Genomic DNA, 17,495 nt, shown 5'->3' with positions numbered 1-17,495 from the left:
AGTGGACATAATTGCCTCTGATTAATGATAAAGCAGTGTAGTCATTTTTAGATATCAAAAACTACAACGTTACTTAAAGAGAATTTAAATAGACAATAATAGCAGCCCAGAAAGAAGGGGAAGGTGTTTGCCCTACATCTCCAATTCAAACTGTCCCACTTGCATTTTAAAGAGGAGGAGGACTATTTTTGCTTGGTGGGGACTTGGTACATCTAAGAATGAGAATACTAGATCAGTGACTTGCACTGGGCAATGTGAAAATTCCTTACAGAGCTCTGATCCTAACCCACAACATCATAGTTATATGAGTACTGGGCCTCTCATTAACAGCGACTTCCACTAATGCCAAATATTTGTGTATTGGGTGGGGAAAAGGGGATGGTGAACAAATATCCACCAGGAAATAGTAGGTGACCCACCTGATCTGTTTCCCTTGTGACAGGTGCCAAAAGGTGGACCCAGTTCATCAGAACTGAAATGTGAATTTGTCCTCCTGTGACGGAAAGCACAAGACTGGGATCTCAGAAGATCTGGATTTTTACTCCTGAGTCCTTCACAGTCTCACTGTGCAATCTTGGGTAAGTCACCTCTGTGCTTCAGTTTGACCCTGAGCTAATGAGGTAATGTCTAACTGTGAGGTAATGTCTAATTTATAGAGCTGTTGTGAGGTTAAATCCAAATGTTTATCCTGCCTTTTGAGATCCCTGGACAGAAGATGGTTATAGAAATGAAACGTATTATGTCATTTTATTATTACATTGCTGCTGCACCACTTGGCGAGTTAAGAATCTGGAGCAAAAGGAATGGAAAGCCCATTCTCAAATATCTTGGGTTCCACCACAGAACTGATTGTGACAAATAGAAAGCAATAAGGAACTCATTCAATAAACTGCCAATTTAGTAATAATGCTGATTTTTTTCTCTCTCTCAAAAAAAATCCCCACTGTGCTGTTTTCTATGAAAAATTATGATTTCTATGAAAATTATGTTTAATATTCCAGCAGTATTGATCTCACTAGAACTTACAACCAGTACATTTAGCATCTTCTGAAATTGGTTTGATGTTTAATTTATAATTGTTGAGTATTTGACATAAACACCCTTGTACAAAATTTTAGTAAATTCAGTCTCATATTTTCAAGGCAAACATTAATGTAGAGATCAGATACTTATATCAAAGAGAATAAACTTCTTTTGCTTATCTGGACAGAAACAAAGTCCTGATTCTTCAACACTGACATCAATAGGAATTTTACCATTAACTTCAGTGATCTCAGGATCACACCCTTCAGCTTGGTCATGCTATCTTTATCCAGAGTTTACATATCAGAAGCACCTTATGCCCAAGCAGATGTACACTTGTAGGAGGGCATGACCTACCTTATGAAAATTTCTGAAATATGCCGCTTTTTCATCTGGAAATTTTTCTAGCCTTCTGGGTCCTTTACTAGAAGCCTTCTTGAAAACCAACCAGCATCGCCTGAAAATCTGCAAGCAAAATGAAGGAACTCTATTATTCTCGCTTTCTTATGTAAGCTCATTAACATTAGAGTCCTAAATTATACGGTTCAGCTGATCCATGGGAAGAAATTCTCATAAAACAGCCCTCGGTTTAAAGATATTAAGAGTACCCTTACAGGGTCAGACAACTGGTCCATCTAGCCCAGTATCCTGTTTTCTGACACTGGCCAGTGCCAGATGTTTCAGAGGAAATGAACAGAACCGGGCAATTTTGAGTGATCCATCCTCTCTTGTCCAGTCCAAGCTTCTGACAGTGGAAAGTTTATGGATACCCAAAGCATGGGATTGCATCCCTGACCATCTTGGCTAACAGGCATTGATGGACCTATTCTCCATGAACTTATCTAATTATTTTTTTAACCCAGTTATACTTTTGGCCTTCACAACATCCGATGGCAATGAGTATCACAGGTTGACTGTGTGTTCTGTGAAGAAGTGCTTCCTTTTGTTTGCTTTAATTTGCTGCCAATTAATTTCATTCGGTCACCCCATGTTCTTGTGTTTATGTGAATGTGTAAATAACACTTCCCTATTCTCTTTCTCCACCCCATTCATGATTTTATAGACCTCTATCATATTCCCCCTAGTCACCTCTTCCTTAAGATGAACAGTCCCAGTCTTTTCAATCTTTCCTCTTATGGAAGCTGTTCTATTTTTTTTTTGCCTTTCTCTATACCGTTTCAATTCTAATTTATCTTTTTGAAATGAGGTGACCAGAACTCCACACAGTATTCAAAGTGTGGGCAAACCACAGATTTCTATTGTGGCATTATGATATTTTCTGTTCTATTACCTGTCCCTTCATAGGCCCCTGCTCCACCCTGAGTCCCTGCCCTCACTCTGCCCCTTCCCCCAAGGCCCCACCCCTCACTCCGCCTCTTCCAGCCCCCTCTCCACCCCTTCTCTGAGGCCCCTGCCTGCCCGCCCACCGCTTGCTGCTCTCCACTCCCCCCCAAGCTACCAAACAGCTTGAGTAATATTCTGTCATCTGCAAATTTTTGTCATCTCACCGTTCACTCCCTTTTCCAAATCATTTATGAATATGTTGAATAGCACAGGTCCCTGTACAGATTCTGGGGGTACCCCACTATTTACCTCTTTGCATTGTGAAAAATGACTGATTATTCTGACCTTTTCCCCTCTCTCCAGTTATTGATCCAGGAGAGGACCTTCCCTCTTATCCCATGACTACTTACTTTGATTAAGAGCCCATGGCTTTCTGAAGGTACAATAGGCTTTCTGAAAGTACAATACATTATATCAACTGGATCACCCTTTTCCACATTCTTGTTGACTCCAACAAAGAAGTCCAATATGGAGTCATGATTTCCTTTTACAAAAACCACGTTGACTCTTCCTCAACATACCACGTTCATCTATGTGTCTGATCATTCTGATCTTTACTATAGTTTCTACCATTTTGTCTGGTACTGAAGTTAGACTTACAGGCCTGTAATTGCTAGGATTACCTTTGGAGCCTTTTATAAAAATTGGTGTGGCATTCGCTAACCTCCAGTCATCTGTAACAGAGACTGATTTAAGCAGTAGGTTACAAACCACAGTTAGCAGTTCTGCGATTTCATATTTGAGTTCCTTCAGAACTCTGGGTGAATACTGTTCAGTCCTGGTGACTTACTGCTATTTAATTTATCAATCTGTTCCAAACTGTCCTCTATTAATATTTAAATCTGGGACAGTTATTCAGATTTGTCACCTAAAAAGAGTGGCTCAGCTGTGGGACTCTCTCCAATACCCTCTGGAATGAAGACTGATGCAAAGAATTCATTCAGCTTCCCCTGCAATGACCTTGTTTTCCTTGAATGCTCCTTTAGCACCCCAATTGTCCAGCGGCCCAACTGACTGTTTGGCAGGGTTACTGCTTCTGATGTACTTAAAAAAATGTTAGAATTTGAACAACAAGTAGATAAGGACACAGAAACTTTCTTAGCCTGTGTTGCTATCCTGTTACACTTAACTTGCCAGAGTTTATGCTCCTTTCCATTTTTCTCACCAAGATTTGGGACTTCCAAATTTTAAAGAATGCCTTTTTGCTACTAACAGCCTTTGTACTCTGCTGCTTAGCCACAGTGGTATGTTTTTGGTACTTGGTTTCATTTTTTTTGTTTTTTATTTGGGGTATATATTTAGTTTGAGCATCTAGTATAGTGTTTACAAATAGTCTCCATGCAGTTTTCAGGCATTTCACTTTTGGACTGTTCCTTTTCTGTTTAACTAGCTTCCTCATTTGTGTGTAGCTCCCCTTTTTGAAGTAAAATGCTATTGCAGTGGGTTTCTTTGGTATTCCCCCATACGATGATGCTAAATTTAATTACATTATGGTTGTTATTACTGAGTGGTTCATCTACATTCACATCTTGGACCAGATCCTGCCTTTCACTTAGGACTAAATCCAGAATTGCCTGTCCCCTGGTGGGTTCCAGGACCAGCTGCTCCAAGAAACAGTCATTTAATGTATCTGGAAATTTTCTCTCTGCATTCCTTCATGAGGTGACACATACCCAGTCAGCATGAGTATAGCTGAAATTGCAAATTATTGTTGAGCTTTCTGCCTGAGCACTTTACAATCACCACTGCCATCCCGGTCAGGTGTTCGGAAGTATATTTCTACTGCTATCCTCTTATTGTTCAAACATGGACTTTGGTCATTTTGAACCCATTTTTTAAAATACACATCTTGGTTTACTGAACACCTCAACAAGAACACCAGACACAAACCTCCGTCTACCTCCTTTTTTTTCGTTATAGCTGTAGTGCTGCTGGGGATCCTGACAAATCCTCCCAGTGCTGTAGGTGGACGAGATATTGAAAGCGTGACTGAATGACATATTACTGAAAATAAAATGGGGTGCAGAAATGTCTCATCCATGGAGTCCTATAGGCACTTATCCCTGGCGTGACTAGAAGATCCTGTTAGGGTCCAAGCATTGTAGTCAATGAGAGTGGAAGATGCTCATTACCTCTCAAGAGAGCCTTGGTATATAGCAGGATTGGACCCTTCCTGTATCCTCATTTACAAGTATAAACAAGAGAGTTCTATTTTGCTAAACATGTACACATATTCATTCAAATACGGCATAGGGACAGGAGCCACTGCTGTGGGGTGAGTGTGGGTCAGGCTTGCTGTCCAAACTCCCTCCACGCTCCAGGGCCTCCCCTCCCACATAAACCAGGATTAGGGCTGCGGTGCTAGGGAGGAGGGTGCTGCTGTGGGTGATCAACACCTCCTCAGCAGTTTAGTGTACCCATCGAATCAAGGAGGTCACTTCCATCTCTGTTTTAAATAGATCTAAAGTGAAATCCTGGCTCCATTGAAGTCAAGAGCAAAATTGCCATTTACTTCACCATAACCAAAATTTATCCCCCAGTATTTAAAAGTTTATATAAACATCCTTGATACCTATGGGTAAAAAGAACGATGTAGGTGATAAGTATTAGTAAAAAACTTTGTTACAGTATTTTGGTATTTCTGTTTCCAGACAAAACGTAGAATAGTAATGCAACTTCTGAACTTCAAAAAACCTTTAGACTGGATTATGAATGAAACTCCAAATCAGTTATTTTTTCTATTCTAGTTAAGAGAGAAACACATTATGCAAAAATAAAAAAGTAATATTGACATGGACTTGTCATTTAATTATTTTGATAGCATTCCAAAACATTTCCATTGTTATTATGATTACTTATTTCTATTATCAACCTAGATCAGGACCTCAAGGTGCTGGACACTGAGCATGCACGTAGTAAAAGGCAGTCCTTGCCCCAAAGAGCTGACAATTTTCAGGCATATCTCCACTTGGACAATCAGGAAAATTGATCCAAATTAACTAAAGGTGTGAATTTAAAGTGGATTAGTTAAACCCCTGTGGCCTTCGTTTAGTTAATTCACTACGATCCTTTGATGTATAAGCAGGGGAATATCAAGTAGGAGTAGGGAGGTTATATTAACTCTGAATTTGGCACTGGTGCAACTGCCAGCGGGTGGATCTAATGGTAAATTGCCCTGAACGTAGACACTATCAGGAGTGTGTTGAGTTTGCTGTATAAGCAATTGTAGAAGCTATTCATAATGATCTCAGTGTAGGAATCAAGTTTAAATTAATATACTGTAGTAAAACCATGGCAATGAGATGGAATCAATATCTCAAATGAATGCTAGGTATGCAATAAATCAAATGTTCTCTTTAAAATACTCTAATTACATTACAGTGTCACTTTGTGTTTATTTAAGAAAACATTAAGGGAAAAGATAAAATTATTGGCTCTTCAAGAATTGGTCTGCAAGTATGTTTCTTATCACAAGACAAGAGAGGTTGCTGGTTCTTCTGTTCAGGTTTGGAAAGTGACAACTGTGCTTCTGAAAATGGGAATGCTATCTAACCTGTGAGGAAAGCAACGTACCATCATATCCCTTCATGTCCCTTAGTGTAATGTCATTTCTTCATGTATCCTCTTCATTAGACAGTACTTTCTGAACTGATGTGTCAGCAGGGGAACTGCTATTTCACTGAAACTGTAACATCACCTCCACAAGTTCAATCTCCTGGTAATAATGTTACAACATGGCAAATCTCCATGTATGCAAGTTAAAGTGAATACACAGAGATATAGAGTATTTTTCCCCTTCACACCACTAAATGCAACAGTGCTATGCTCTCTGATGCTTTTTTGCTCTGTTTGCTCACCAGATGACTGCCCGATTTCCAGTGGTTTACATTTCTGGTTTAGCAAGAACTTGCGTGTTATATCTTGCTCCTTTGGTAGTGAGAATCTCATCAGTGCTGCCTTGCAGGGATGCGAGTCTTCTCAAGTTCTGCCTATATGCTTTTTCAATCCATCCCACCTCTTTCGAGGTCAGTCTTTTCTCCGAAGATTCTTTACACCCTGTAATGGTGAAATGCACAATTGTCTCCTCCACTTTAGGCTTGGGGTGAAACTTCCCATTTTGATGATCTATCCTTAAAGATTAATGGGATCAGTGCTCTGACAGATGGGTCTGAAGGAGAATACTGTTCAACCTACAGAATACCACACCATATGTTCTATATTTTCAATGCAGTGGACTTTAAACATACTCTTAATCAGTATTGTCCTTCATGGATACTTTACAGGTGACCTCAAACTGAGACAGATGAAACAAAAAAGATGTCAGCAAGAGCAGTAGCAGTAGACTGTGCGGCCTTGTGCTGACTCTGACAAAATATTTTTTCCTGTTTTATGTCACGGTTATGTGGGATAGGATCCAAAGCATCAGCTAGATCCTGCATAGCAGAAGTGTTCCAGATGGTTAATTTGGCTGGCCTCCAATTAAATGAGTCAAATTTTCCCTCACTGTGAGGAATTTGCATTACTATGTAGATAAAAATCACCGGAAGCTAGTTCAAGCTGTCTGCCAGTGTGGGGAAAAAGCAGAGTTTCACAGTAATAACTATTACATCTTCTTTGCTTGAATTTCAGACCCTGTCACTTGCTTAGTTTTTGTAGATGCTGCAGAAGGTTTGCGCTACAACTTGTGAGCTATATTGGTGAAGTTCAGCAAAAAGGCTTTGGGCTCCCATTGATGAAGACTGCCAGTACTTCCATTCCAAAGGTCTCAGTGCCAACTACCCTTAAGAGAGACAAGGTGGATGAGAGAATATCTTGTATTGGACCAATTTCTGTTCATGAAAGAGACAAGCCTTCGAGCTCCAGGAAGGTCTTCTTGAAGTCTGGGAAAGGTACTCAGTGTCAAAGCTAAATACAAGGTGGAACAGATTGTTTAGCACATGTAGCTAATCCATACTGTAAGAGAGCATTCAAGGTGAAGTGACCAGTTAACATTTCTGCAGTGAGGACAAAAAAGGTTGGTCCAAGGGTTAGAGGTTGTTGTAATAAGCCATAAATCCAGTGTCTTTATTGACACCATGATTTTTAGGGTCCAGAAAACTTATGAATTTAAGCTCCCAGCCTCATCTTTTGAAAGTGTTGTGCAGGTTTCCTTTGAGGATGAGGACTGAGAAGTTAGATATGAAGTGATCATTTTGTGAAAAGTGTTCACCCCACGGGTAATACAGTGTTTTTGTCTTATTATTTTTCTATGTGAGTTCATTTGAGAGCATAGGGATTGTATGGTTTCACCCAAAACATGGCAAACAATTATCTTTAAGGAAACCCTCATTAGGCCTCTGCATGAGGTTAGGCCTCGGGATGCTTTAAATACATTCACGGGAGCAGACTTCAGAAGCCAGAGTAAGTGATGCTTCATACAGAAGGATTCTCCTGTAACTGTAGTAAATCTGCCTCCCAGTAATTCAGTAGCTAGATGGATGGAAGGATTCTTCCATCGACCTAGCACTGTCTACATGGGACTTAGGTTGGCTTAACATCATCTCTCAGGGGTGTGGATTTTCACATCTCTATGCAACATAGCTGGGTCAATCTAATTTTCTAGTGTGGACCAGCCCTTATGCTCCTTTGGCTTCCTATTTGTTCATGGGTAGTTTTAGGTGCTGATTTTGACCTACAAAGTTCTAAATGGTTTGGAACCTGGATACTGGAGTAATCACTTCAATTTGTGTGACACCTTCACATCTGTGATCAGTGGAAACTAGTAGTCCTCATATTTAAAAGGGAAATGGCTGGTGGAAGGATATTTCACGTGAGGGTCCTTGACCATAGAAATGATTCCACCTTGATCTGTCATTGCCTGAATATATTAACCATCAGAAATATTTGTTGACATTTACCTTTGCTCTTTTGCAACTGTTTAGAAAGGGGAAGAGAGATTTGAAGAATGCAAATGCTGAATGAGGATGCTCAATGCATAGGTTATTTTTATGAAAGGAGCAGGCATGATGGAGCATGTCTTTATATTTTGAAGTTTTATACTTTCTGGGCCAGGTTCTAAGAAAATACATTCAGAGCTGGAGTAAATGGGTGCAATTCCATTTTCTTCAGTAGAGTTTCCTCTATTTGCACCAGAAGAGTTTGGCCCGAAAATTTGTAAAAGCATTAGACATATGGTTAAATAAACATGAATAAATATTACTGGCTAGGAATCAAAGCTTTTGAAATTCTGTGGGAGTTCACAACTAATTTTGGTAGCAATTGTGAAAGATTTCAGTGTCAGACATTTAACAGTAGGAGAAATATTATAACTGCCTGTAGTTTTGCCTATATAATATTTAGTGTTCCCTGTAAGAATTTATGTCTCTGCTTTTAGCATATGTCCTCAGTGTGTTGGCTTGTGTGGATCCCGTTCTTAAGTGTTTAACTCTCTCCATGTATTGTATAGGGAGCTTGGGCAACTAACTCTAGGCTTAGGATTCCACTTAGTGACAGAGTGCCTAAACATTCAGCACTGATGTTTGAAGTCCCTTTTTTGGATCTAGCCCCCAGTGCACAGGGAAAATGCCTTAAGTATTTATATTGTAGGTAAACGAAGACAAACTCAAAACACTGCACTAACATGCTCTATGTCTAACTGCATATTATAGTTTTTCCCTATGGAAATTCCAGAGGGGTTAGCAGGGTGACACAAAATGCTTTTTAAGCACATGACACTCTCTTCCTCCTCCTATTTAGTATCATAATTACAAGGGCCATCATAAGTTGTCCAATGCAAATCTGAAACAATTGGCACTGAACCAGGGAAATATTCATGGTTCTTTCTATGGGACAGCAGTGTATTTTTTTAAAATAGTGCCCTTTTCTTCTCAAATTCATTTGATTTTCATTCAGACAGTCAAATCTGATCAGACTATCCCTGAGTCAGGTTCCCTCATCACTTTATGCTGTGCAGCTATACAAAGCACACTTGTGCTAAACAAAGAATTATTTCTGCAACCCTCACTAATACTGTGTAGTACTTCTCTGGATGAGTAAAGTACTACTCAGTATGTGTAAGAGTGGCAGAATCAGGTGTCAAGAACTTCTATTAGTGAAGAGGGACACAGAATAGTTCATCTAATAGCAAAGGAAATTGATTGTTCCAATTATTTAAGTAACTTTATTCCCCGACACAATTTTTAAAAAAACTTTGCAGAAAGAAGCACCACTCCATAGTACTCCTCTCAACTGTCTTTCTGATCATCTACAGTTGTTCTTTAAAAGTTCTTTACATAATAAGAAAGAGACATTAAGCACCATTAATTGAGCAGAGAAAAGATTGGGAACTGTTCTATTGCCTCCCCTGTTCTATACAGCAACTTCACAGCTTGTTTTACTGATTTCTTGATTATTACTTTATGTTCGTTGAAGGTTGTTGACTTAAATAATACATGCAAGTGTTTGTTTGGCCAGTGACTGAACCACTTTCATTCATGTTGATGTAAGCTCTGTGGTTTCATCAATACCAAGGTTATACATAAAGTCAAATACGGAGATGTTAGGGGAAAACAACAGCACAACTTTAGCCCCTATTAAAATCCATATACTAGATACATTTTCTGGAAGGTACAAGACGCAAAAATATTTTGTCTGCTAAAAATAATACATGATGATAGCAAGCTATAGATGGGAACGATGTGGATTTTGCAGCGACATACTCCCTTTTCACTTTTTTTTTGAAGTTCTTAAGTGCTTCTGCACTCATTTACAAGGCTACTGAGCCAGAAATAACTTGGGGCCTAGGCAACAATCAGAATGAATGTCAGTTCATATCCTCAGCGATAACTAATAATGAAACTCTGAAAGTGTTTTAAACAGCCAACACATTTTTACAGGCATCCATTCATTGACATAAGTCCCTGAGCAAGTATCTACTATGTAAGAGAGAATACTCCTACAAAATAACCTCACTTTATTTCAAGGATATGATTGAGAAGTTTTTCAACTCTCTGCTTTGCTAGTAAGTTTACACATTGAGAATTCTTTTTGACAACACTTAAAAGAATCTCTCTGATAGATATCATCTGATCTTTTTATGGCTATGTCTACACTACAGCTTATATTGGCAGAATTTATGTCGCTAAAGGGTATGAATACCACCCACCCCTGAGCGACATAAGTTACACAAACATAAGCGCTGGTGTGGACAGCACTATGTTGGCAGGAGAACTTCTTTCGCTGACATAACTTCTGCCACTCGCGGAGGTGGTTTTATTAAGCCAACTAGATAGCTCTCTCCCATCAGCATAGAGCAGTGGTCCCCAATCTTTCTGTGGGAATAGCATATCGCTATTCCCAGAAGACTGTGGCAGGCGCTGGACACCCCGCCACCGAAATGCGGTCGCCGGAGAAGCGGCAGCAGCAAGAAGTGTCCCCGCCGAAATGCTTCCGAGTAACGGCAATGCTTCTTGGGGCATTTCGGTAGGCGGTTCTCCGGCGGGCACATATAAAGGCCCCGGCGGGCGCCATGGCACCCACGGGCACTGTGTTGGGGACCACTGGCATATAGTATCTTCACCAGATGCATTCCAGCAGCACAGCTGCATCAGTACAGCTGCACCACTGCAGTGCTGTACATGTTGACATGTCCTAAATCTAGCTGATTGCCACTCTCACCAGTCTTAGGGAACTTGGAGAACCTCTGATTGACTGTCACCAGCAGCCATCTCTCCAGAGAAGTAGTGACTCAAGCTCCTATCTTCTTAAGAAACTGTAGCTGAGCAGAAACAGCCACTGAAGCATCACTTATGGACATTTTTGCTAAGTGAACCCATTGACTGTATCCCAGTAATGCATCAATATAACAATATTCTGACTTACATTTAATCATTTATTGAAAAGGTTAATTACTTTTCCATCCCTCAGGTTCAGTGGGGCACAACTTTGTTCAGATATTAAAATGATTATTCAAGACCTACCAAGGTTCCATTAAAAGCACTAACGGTGAAGAAGTTCACAATTTAGGTCAGTAATGGTTGGGAGCCTACACTTTTTTAAAAAAAGGTGGACTACGAGGTGACATATAACCTGAAGGTAAACTAAAAACAGAATCCTGACTCAAATTAAACTCAGGTTTTATCATGCTGGCATCATCACCACTTTCATCTGCATCATGTTAAAATACATTAAGGCAAAAATAAAGAGAGGAGATGAAAGACAGGCTGAGATAGCCTTTCCTTTGCCTAAAGTATTATTTTGTCAGGTCCTCAGCTGAAGTAATCAGTGCTGCTCTACTGACTTCACTAGAACCACGCTGATTTACACCAGCTGAGGATCTAACACTTGCTTTAAAAAGTTTTATTTAAGGGGAGTTAAAAGCAGCTCTTAACCACAAAAATTCTAAGGATAACAAATAAATGAATCACTCATGCCTCAGGGCATGGGCAGTGGATATAAGAGGCCAGGGGAGGCTAAGTCTCCACAAACAGGATGCGGCACACCTCCCTTTGGAGGCCTGACAGCCCGCCGCGTTTGGAGCACTGCCCACTAAAAGGGCATCTGAGCCACGACCCCACCTGCACTCCACCCTGAGGCCCCGTCCCCACTCTGCCTGGCCCTACTCTGCCTCTTCTCATCCCTGCTCCGCCTTTTCCTCTGAGGCCCCATGCTTGCTCTGCCTCTTCCCGTCCCCGCTCCACCTCTTCCCGTCCCCGCTCCACCTCTTCCCCTGAGACTCCCTACCTGACGCTTTAGCCTCTCCACCCCTTCCTCCAAGAGGGAGCAGGGCCTTGGAGGGGAGGAGGCCAAGTGGGGGTGGGCCTCAGGGCAGGGACGGGGCCACAGTCCAGGCACAGGTGCCCCCCTACTTCTAGGGAGCTTCCAGCGCTTGCCCCCAGCCTCCCCAAATGCAGGAGTCATGCACAGTCCATGCCTCAGGAGAAAAGCAAATCACCAAGTCCCCGAGCCATGTAATTCCCACTCAAGTCAATGGGAGTCTTTCCCTCAAGTTCACTGAAGCCAGGAAGAGGAGTCAGGCAATTTCTCCCATCCTTTCTTGATAGTGAGCCAACAATAATACTGAATATAAAGAATAAAACAATCCACAGCTGTCATAAATATAAAGGGAAGGGTAAACCCCTTTGAAATCCCTCCTGGCCAGAGGAAAAACTCCTCTCACCTGTAAAGGGTTAAGAAGCTAAAGGTAACCTCGCTGGCACCTGACCAAAATGACCAATGAGGAGACAAGATACTTTCAAAAGCTGGGAGGAGGGAGAGAAACAAAGGGTCTGTGGGTCTGTCTATATGTTTTTTCTGCCGGGGATAGACCAGGAATGGAGTCTTAGAACTTTTAGTAAGTAATCTATGTGTTAGATTATGATTTCTTTAAATGGCTGAGAAAAGAATTGTGCTGAATAGAATAACTATTTCTGTCTGTGTATCTTTTTTGTAACTTAAGGTTTTGCCTAGAGGGGTTCTCTATGTTTTGAATCTAATTACCCTGTAAGGTATCTACCATCCTGATTTTACAGAGGTGATTTCTATTTACTTCTATTTCTATTAAAAGTCTTCTTGTATGAAAACTAAATGCTTTTTCATTGTTCTCAGATCCAAGGGTTTGGGTCTGTAGTCACCTGTAGGCAAACTGGTGAGGCTTTTTACCAAACCTTGTCCAGAAAGTGGAGCGCAAGGTTTTGGGAAGTATTTTGGGGGGAAAGACGTGTCCAAACAGCTCTTCCCCAGTAACCAGTATTTGTTTGGTGGTGGTAGCGGCCAATCCAAGGACAAAGGGTGGAATGTTTTGTACCTTGGGGAAGTTTTGACCTAAGCTGGTAAAGAGAAGCTTAGGAGGTTTTTCATGCAGGTCCCCACATCTGTACCCTAGAGTTCAGAGTGGGGGAGGAACCTTGACAACAGCGTTCCCAGGGCATCTTGTCTACTGTGTATCTGTTAGAAAATAAGCTCTCTGCAGCAGGGAATGGTTTCTATTGCAAAGTAAGATTGGCTCTCTTTGTTAAGAACAATCATAAAGTAAAGATTGCAAAGTAAGATTGCAAAGTAAGATTGGCTCTCTTTGTTAAGAACAATCATAATACTTCATAACTAGTACTAGATCATTACACAATTGACTAGATGCACTGTGGGTTCTTTTCTTTTTCTACACAGCTTGAAATTGTGCATAGATCACCGCCAGAAGCAGGATACTGGACCTACTATGGCAAGTTTGAGGTGAGAATTTCCAGAAAGACACTACTTATAAAAGCAAACTTGCTTGTGGAGAAGAAATTGTAATGATTTCTAGATAGAAGAGAAATGACAGAAAATTCCCTCCTACTTTTCTTCCATGGAAAACAACACAGCTTTACTCCAAACATCTAGAAAGGATGTCCTTTCAGGGCTGAAAAGACAATGTGGGTAATCAGACTGAAGTTGTACTAATGACCATGAGAACTGAATAATGGGAAATGCTGCATATGTTGTTAGGTTACAAAGCTTGAGGTTTAGTTAATTTTTTTTTCCCATTTGGAAGTTGTCAAGGTTGGCTCTCTCTCCTTGCATCTGAGCCCAAAGAAACAATATTATGTTTATATAATGTTCTGTTTTATCTCCCACTTGCATTCTTAAGGAATGTAAAGTTGTATTTACATTGCTAAACCTAGAAACTGCTGAATAAGATTCATGCTTGCCAGGAATGAATTAAAACGTTATACTCCGAAAAAAAGGAAGCAGCACACATTAAAAAAAGCAAGAACAAATCTCTCGCTAACATTTAAAAGCGCAAGCTTTTTTTCAGATTTTCCTTTTGAAGCCCGGTATTTCTATCAGAGCAATCAGATTAAACCGGCTATTTGTACTCCTAAAAGAAAAGAAAAAAAGATGTATTTTGTACTTGCTGTAAGTTCTGTGTCACTCCTCTAAGTTATTTATTAATAATTACACACTATAGTTAATTATGCAGTAAAGTAATGAGTTGTGCAGCACTACACTTTTTGCATATGTTGACTTATTAGCCTATTTCCTTTTTACACAACTTTTTTACTGCACAATTCTTAGACTTTTAAAAATTAATATTGCTATTAAATGTGTGTCGGATCATCTGTATAGCATATGCCTTTCTGTAGTGACCATCGCTAAGCGCTGTGGATCTATACATGGAGCAGAAAAGGAGCTGTGCTAGTTGCCTCTGCTGAAGACTTTCAGCAGAACAAGGGATCTATGAGTAGAGATGGACGTCGGGGGAGGAATAGCAGTGGACATCATCTGAAGAATCTAGGGTCTCCATTGAAGCCCTCACCAAACTATGAAATAATTCTTTAAGAGAGGGAGGAATTCTTGAGGAATTTCTAGCAGCTGGGTGGGGAAAAAAACCCACCTGGGGGACACAATTTGCCCCATATTATCAGTGGTAGATTAGTTATATGAAATGACTTAATTAAGATGGCAACCTATCCTTTTGATACCTCACATGTTTAGATTTAGTGTCATTTTCAAGATCTTTAGCAAAGAGCCAGTTTTAGATTTTGAGGGGGTTTATTATTTATTTATTTTTTAAAAAAAGTTGCTGTCCAAATCCATTGATAAACTCAGAGCTGCCTGGCCAGTGGTTTTGCCATGTTTTATGGTAACTTAAAAAAATATGCATCTTGTATGCATTTACTTAAAGAAACCAGTGTTCACAGAAAAGTTACTGTACAATATGATTAACACATCAAAATTGATATTCCATTTCTTTCCCTAAAATCTGTTATAGTGGCTTTAAAAGAATTATCTAAAAATAAGTATATCCTAAACTTAAAATTGAATACAGATGATCAAAATTGGCCTAATGGGCAATTTTTTAAAATATAAAAATGAATAAAACTTCTACATCAAAACACTCAAATAGTTAGAAAACTCATCTCAGTCCCTATTAAGTATTCTTCCCCGTGAACACAGACATTCTTCTGTGCTAGCAATAAGGCATATACCTAGTGATCCATCTGAAATACCATCTCTGGGAGTGACAGTCTTATTTCTATACATATTCACTTTGCCTTTTCAGGTAAATTCAAGAAAATGTCATCCTTTACATAGTGTGTCTTCCCCCTCACTCCCACCCTTTTTAATTTTTTTTTCTTTTTTAGGCCCAGGAACATGTATTATTGCATTGAAAGAAAAAAGAAAAGCAAAAAATCAAAGTATATGAGGTCTTCTGCTTGAACTGCCTATTGGGAAGATTATTCTTCTCTGTCTTAACTCTTGGTTTTATTTCTTGAATCTCATTTCTACAGTTACAATGTAAGAACATAAGAACTGCCATACTTGGTCAGACCAATGATCCACCTAGCCCAGTACCCCATCTTCTGACAGTGGCCGGAACCAGATGCTTCAGAGAGAGTCAACAGAACAGGACAATTTATCAAGTGATCCATCCATCCAGTCCCAGCTTCTAGCCATCAGAGGTTTAGAGATCCCCAGAGCATGAGGCTGCATCCCTGATCATCCTGGCTAATAACCAGGATGGATCTATCCTCCACGAACGTATCTAATTCTTTTTTTGACAGCAGTTATACCTTTGGCCTTCACAACAACCTCTGGCAATGAGTTCCATAGGTTCACTGTATGTTGCGTGAAGAAGTAATTCCTTTTGTTCATTTTACACCTTCTACCTATTAATTTCACTGGGTGACCCCTGTACTTTTTGTAAAGCAAAAAAGTACAATTTCTGTAAAGAGTGTTTTATTAGCAGTCATGCATCCAACCTAATGGAATAAGAATGAGGTAACAAGGATGGGAATACAGCTGTACCTGGTGATGATAATTTAGTACACAAGCCCTATTCCATTAGGGAAGCTGCAGTTTCATGTGCCACTAGGCAATTTCTTGCCAAACAGACTACTAGAACTGCATCAGAATACAATCCAAAGGAGGGAGAGAATAAGTGGTTTAGAGACTGTAATGTGAGAGTGCACCCAAGAACATTCCAGAAGATATGCCTGTTTCTCAGCTAACAGCTTAGTATAATAGCAGAAAGGTTAACGGCCCAATTCTTTCCTGCCTTGCACTTTGTGCAGTTCTTTACACCTACATGGAGTGGGTGTTAAACACTACTAAATCATTATTCTAGCATTTTGTACAGGTGTGAGTGACTGTACATAATGCAGTGTGACAGGGTTGGGCCAGATGGCTATAGGAGAGTAATTTTTTTTTTTGAAGCAAAAGATGTTTTTATTTGCATAACAAACTTACAAAGTAAAAACAGCAGCATATGCAATGTGTAACACAGCAACCAATCACAACTGTTTTCTCATTAACTTCAGGGGAGGGAAGTGTTCAAGCTTGCCAGGGCCCAGAGCGGGGGGCTTCCTCGACTCTCGTGGTCTTCCACCCTTCCGAGTTACCTGGTGGCCCAGAGCAAGGGGGCTTCATCGACTCCCGTGGTCTTCCACCCCTTCGAGTTACCTGGCGCCACACCCGAGCATCACCAACAATTCCCTCCTCTGAAAGCACCCAACAAGAGGGGCAGGCTGTGGCGTGGATAATCCAGGGAGGGGCACGTGCACCCACGTGTGAAAGGACCCCTCTAAAGTGGTGGTGTCCGCAGCAGCAATGGCTGGGGCTGGGGTCCCTTACTCTCTCCCCCAATCAAAGGGTCAGACAAAGGGACCCGGATGGGGACACCGAGCAGAGAACCCCGGACAGCACCCACCGCTCCTCAAAAGCATCAAGGGAGTCGGTGGACGCCGCCCAGAGGAACTCCGCCCGGATATGTGAACGGACCGAGGATTGGAAAATGGCCCCACAGTCACAGGAAACTCCATCGGCCAACCTCCTCTCTCTGGTTTTATAGATGGCCATTTTAGCCAGGGCCAGGAGGAGGTTAACTAAGAGATCCCGCGACTTTGTGAGGCCACGGATGGGGAGTGCATAAATAAAAAGGTGAGGGGAAAAATGCAACCAAAAACATAATAGGAGATTTGTGAGAAGCTGGAACAGGGGCTGCAGCCTGGTGCACTCCAAATATATGTGCGCCAGGGTTTCCCTCACACCACAAAAGGGACAAATATCTGGGATGGGGGTGAACCACGCCAAGTACGTGCCCGTGTTCACAGCTCCATGAAGGAGCTGCCAACTGATGTCCCCAACGGGCCTCGGAACAAAGGTGGAATATA

At 40.8% G+C, this 17,495-nt stretch overlaps 1 protein-coding gene across 3 annotated transcripts in view; it reads right to left on the bottom strand.

Annotated features, from left to right (window-relative positions):
- DOK6 (docking protein 6) overlaps positions 1-17,495 on the bottom strand; it is a 453,595-nt gene that overhangs the window by 253,055 nt on the left and 183,045 nt on the right. For 2 of the 3 annotated variants that reach the window (XM_048840153.2, XM_048840155.2), the window contains exon 2: positions 1,381-1,488. The exons of the other annotated variant lie outside the window; for it this stretch is intronic. In XM_048840153.2, coding sequence (XP_048696110.1) covers positions 1,381-1,488 — 108 coding nt within the window. The remainder of the gene's footprint in view (positions 1-1,380; positions 1,489-17,495) is intronic. 3 annotated transcript variants of the gene reach the window in all.

The sequence above is a fragment of the Caretta caretta genome, chromosome 2 (genome assembly GCF_965140235.1).
Source record: "Caretta caretta isolate rCarCar2 chromosome 2, rCarCar1.hap1, whole genome shotgun sequence".
Lineage (NCBI taxonomy): Eukaryota > Metazoa > Chordata > Testudines > Cheloniidae > Caretta > Caretta caretta.
The sequence above is the reverse complement of the archived record's forward strand: the minus strand, read 5'-3'. Positions and strand labels throughout refer to the sequence as shown.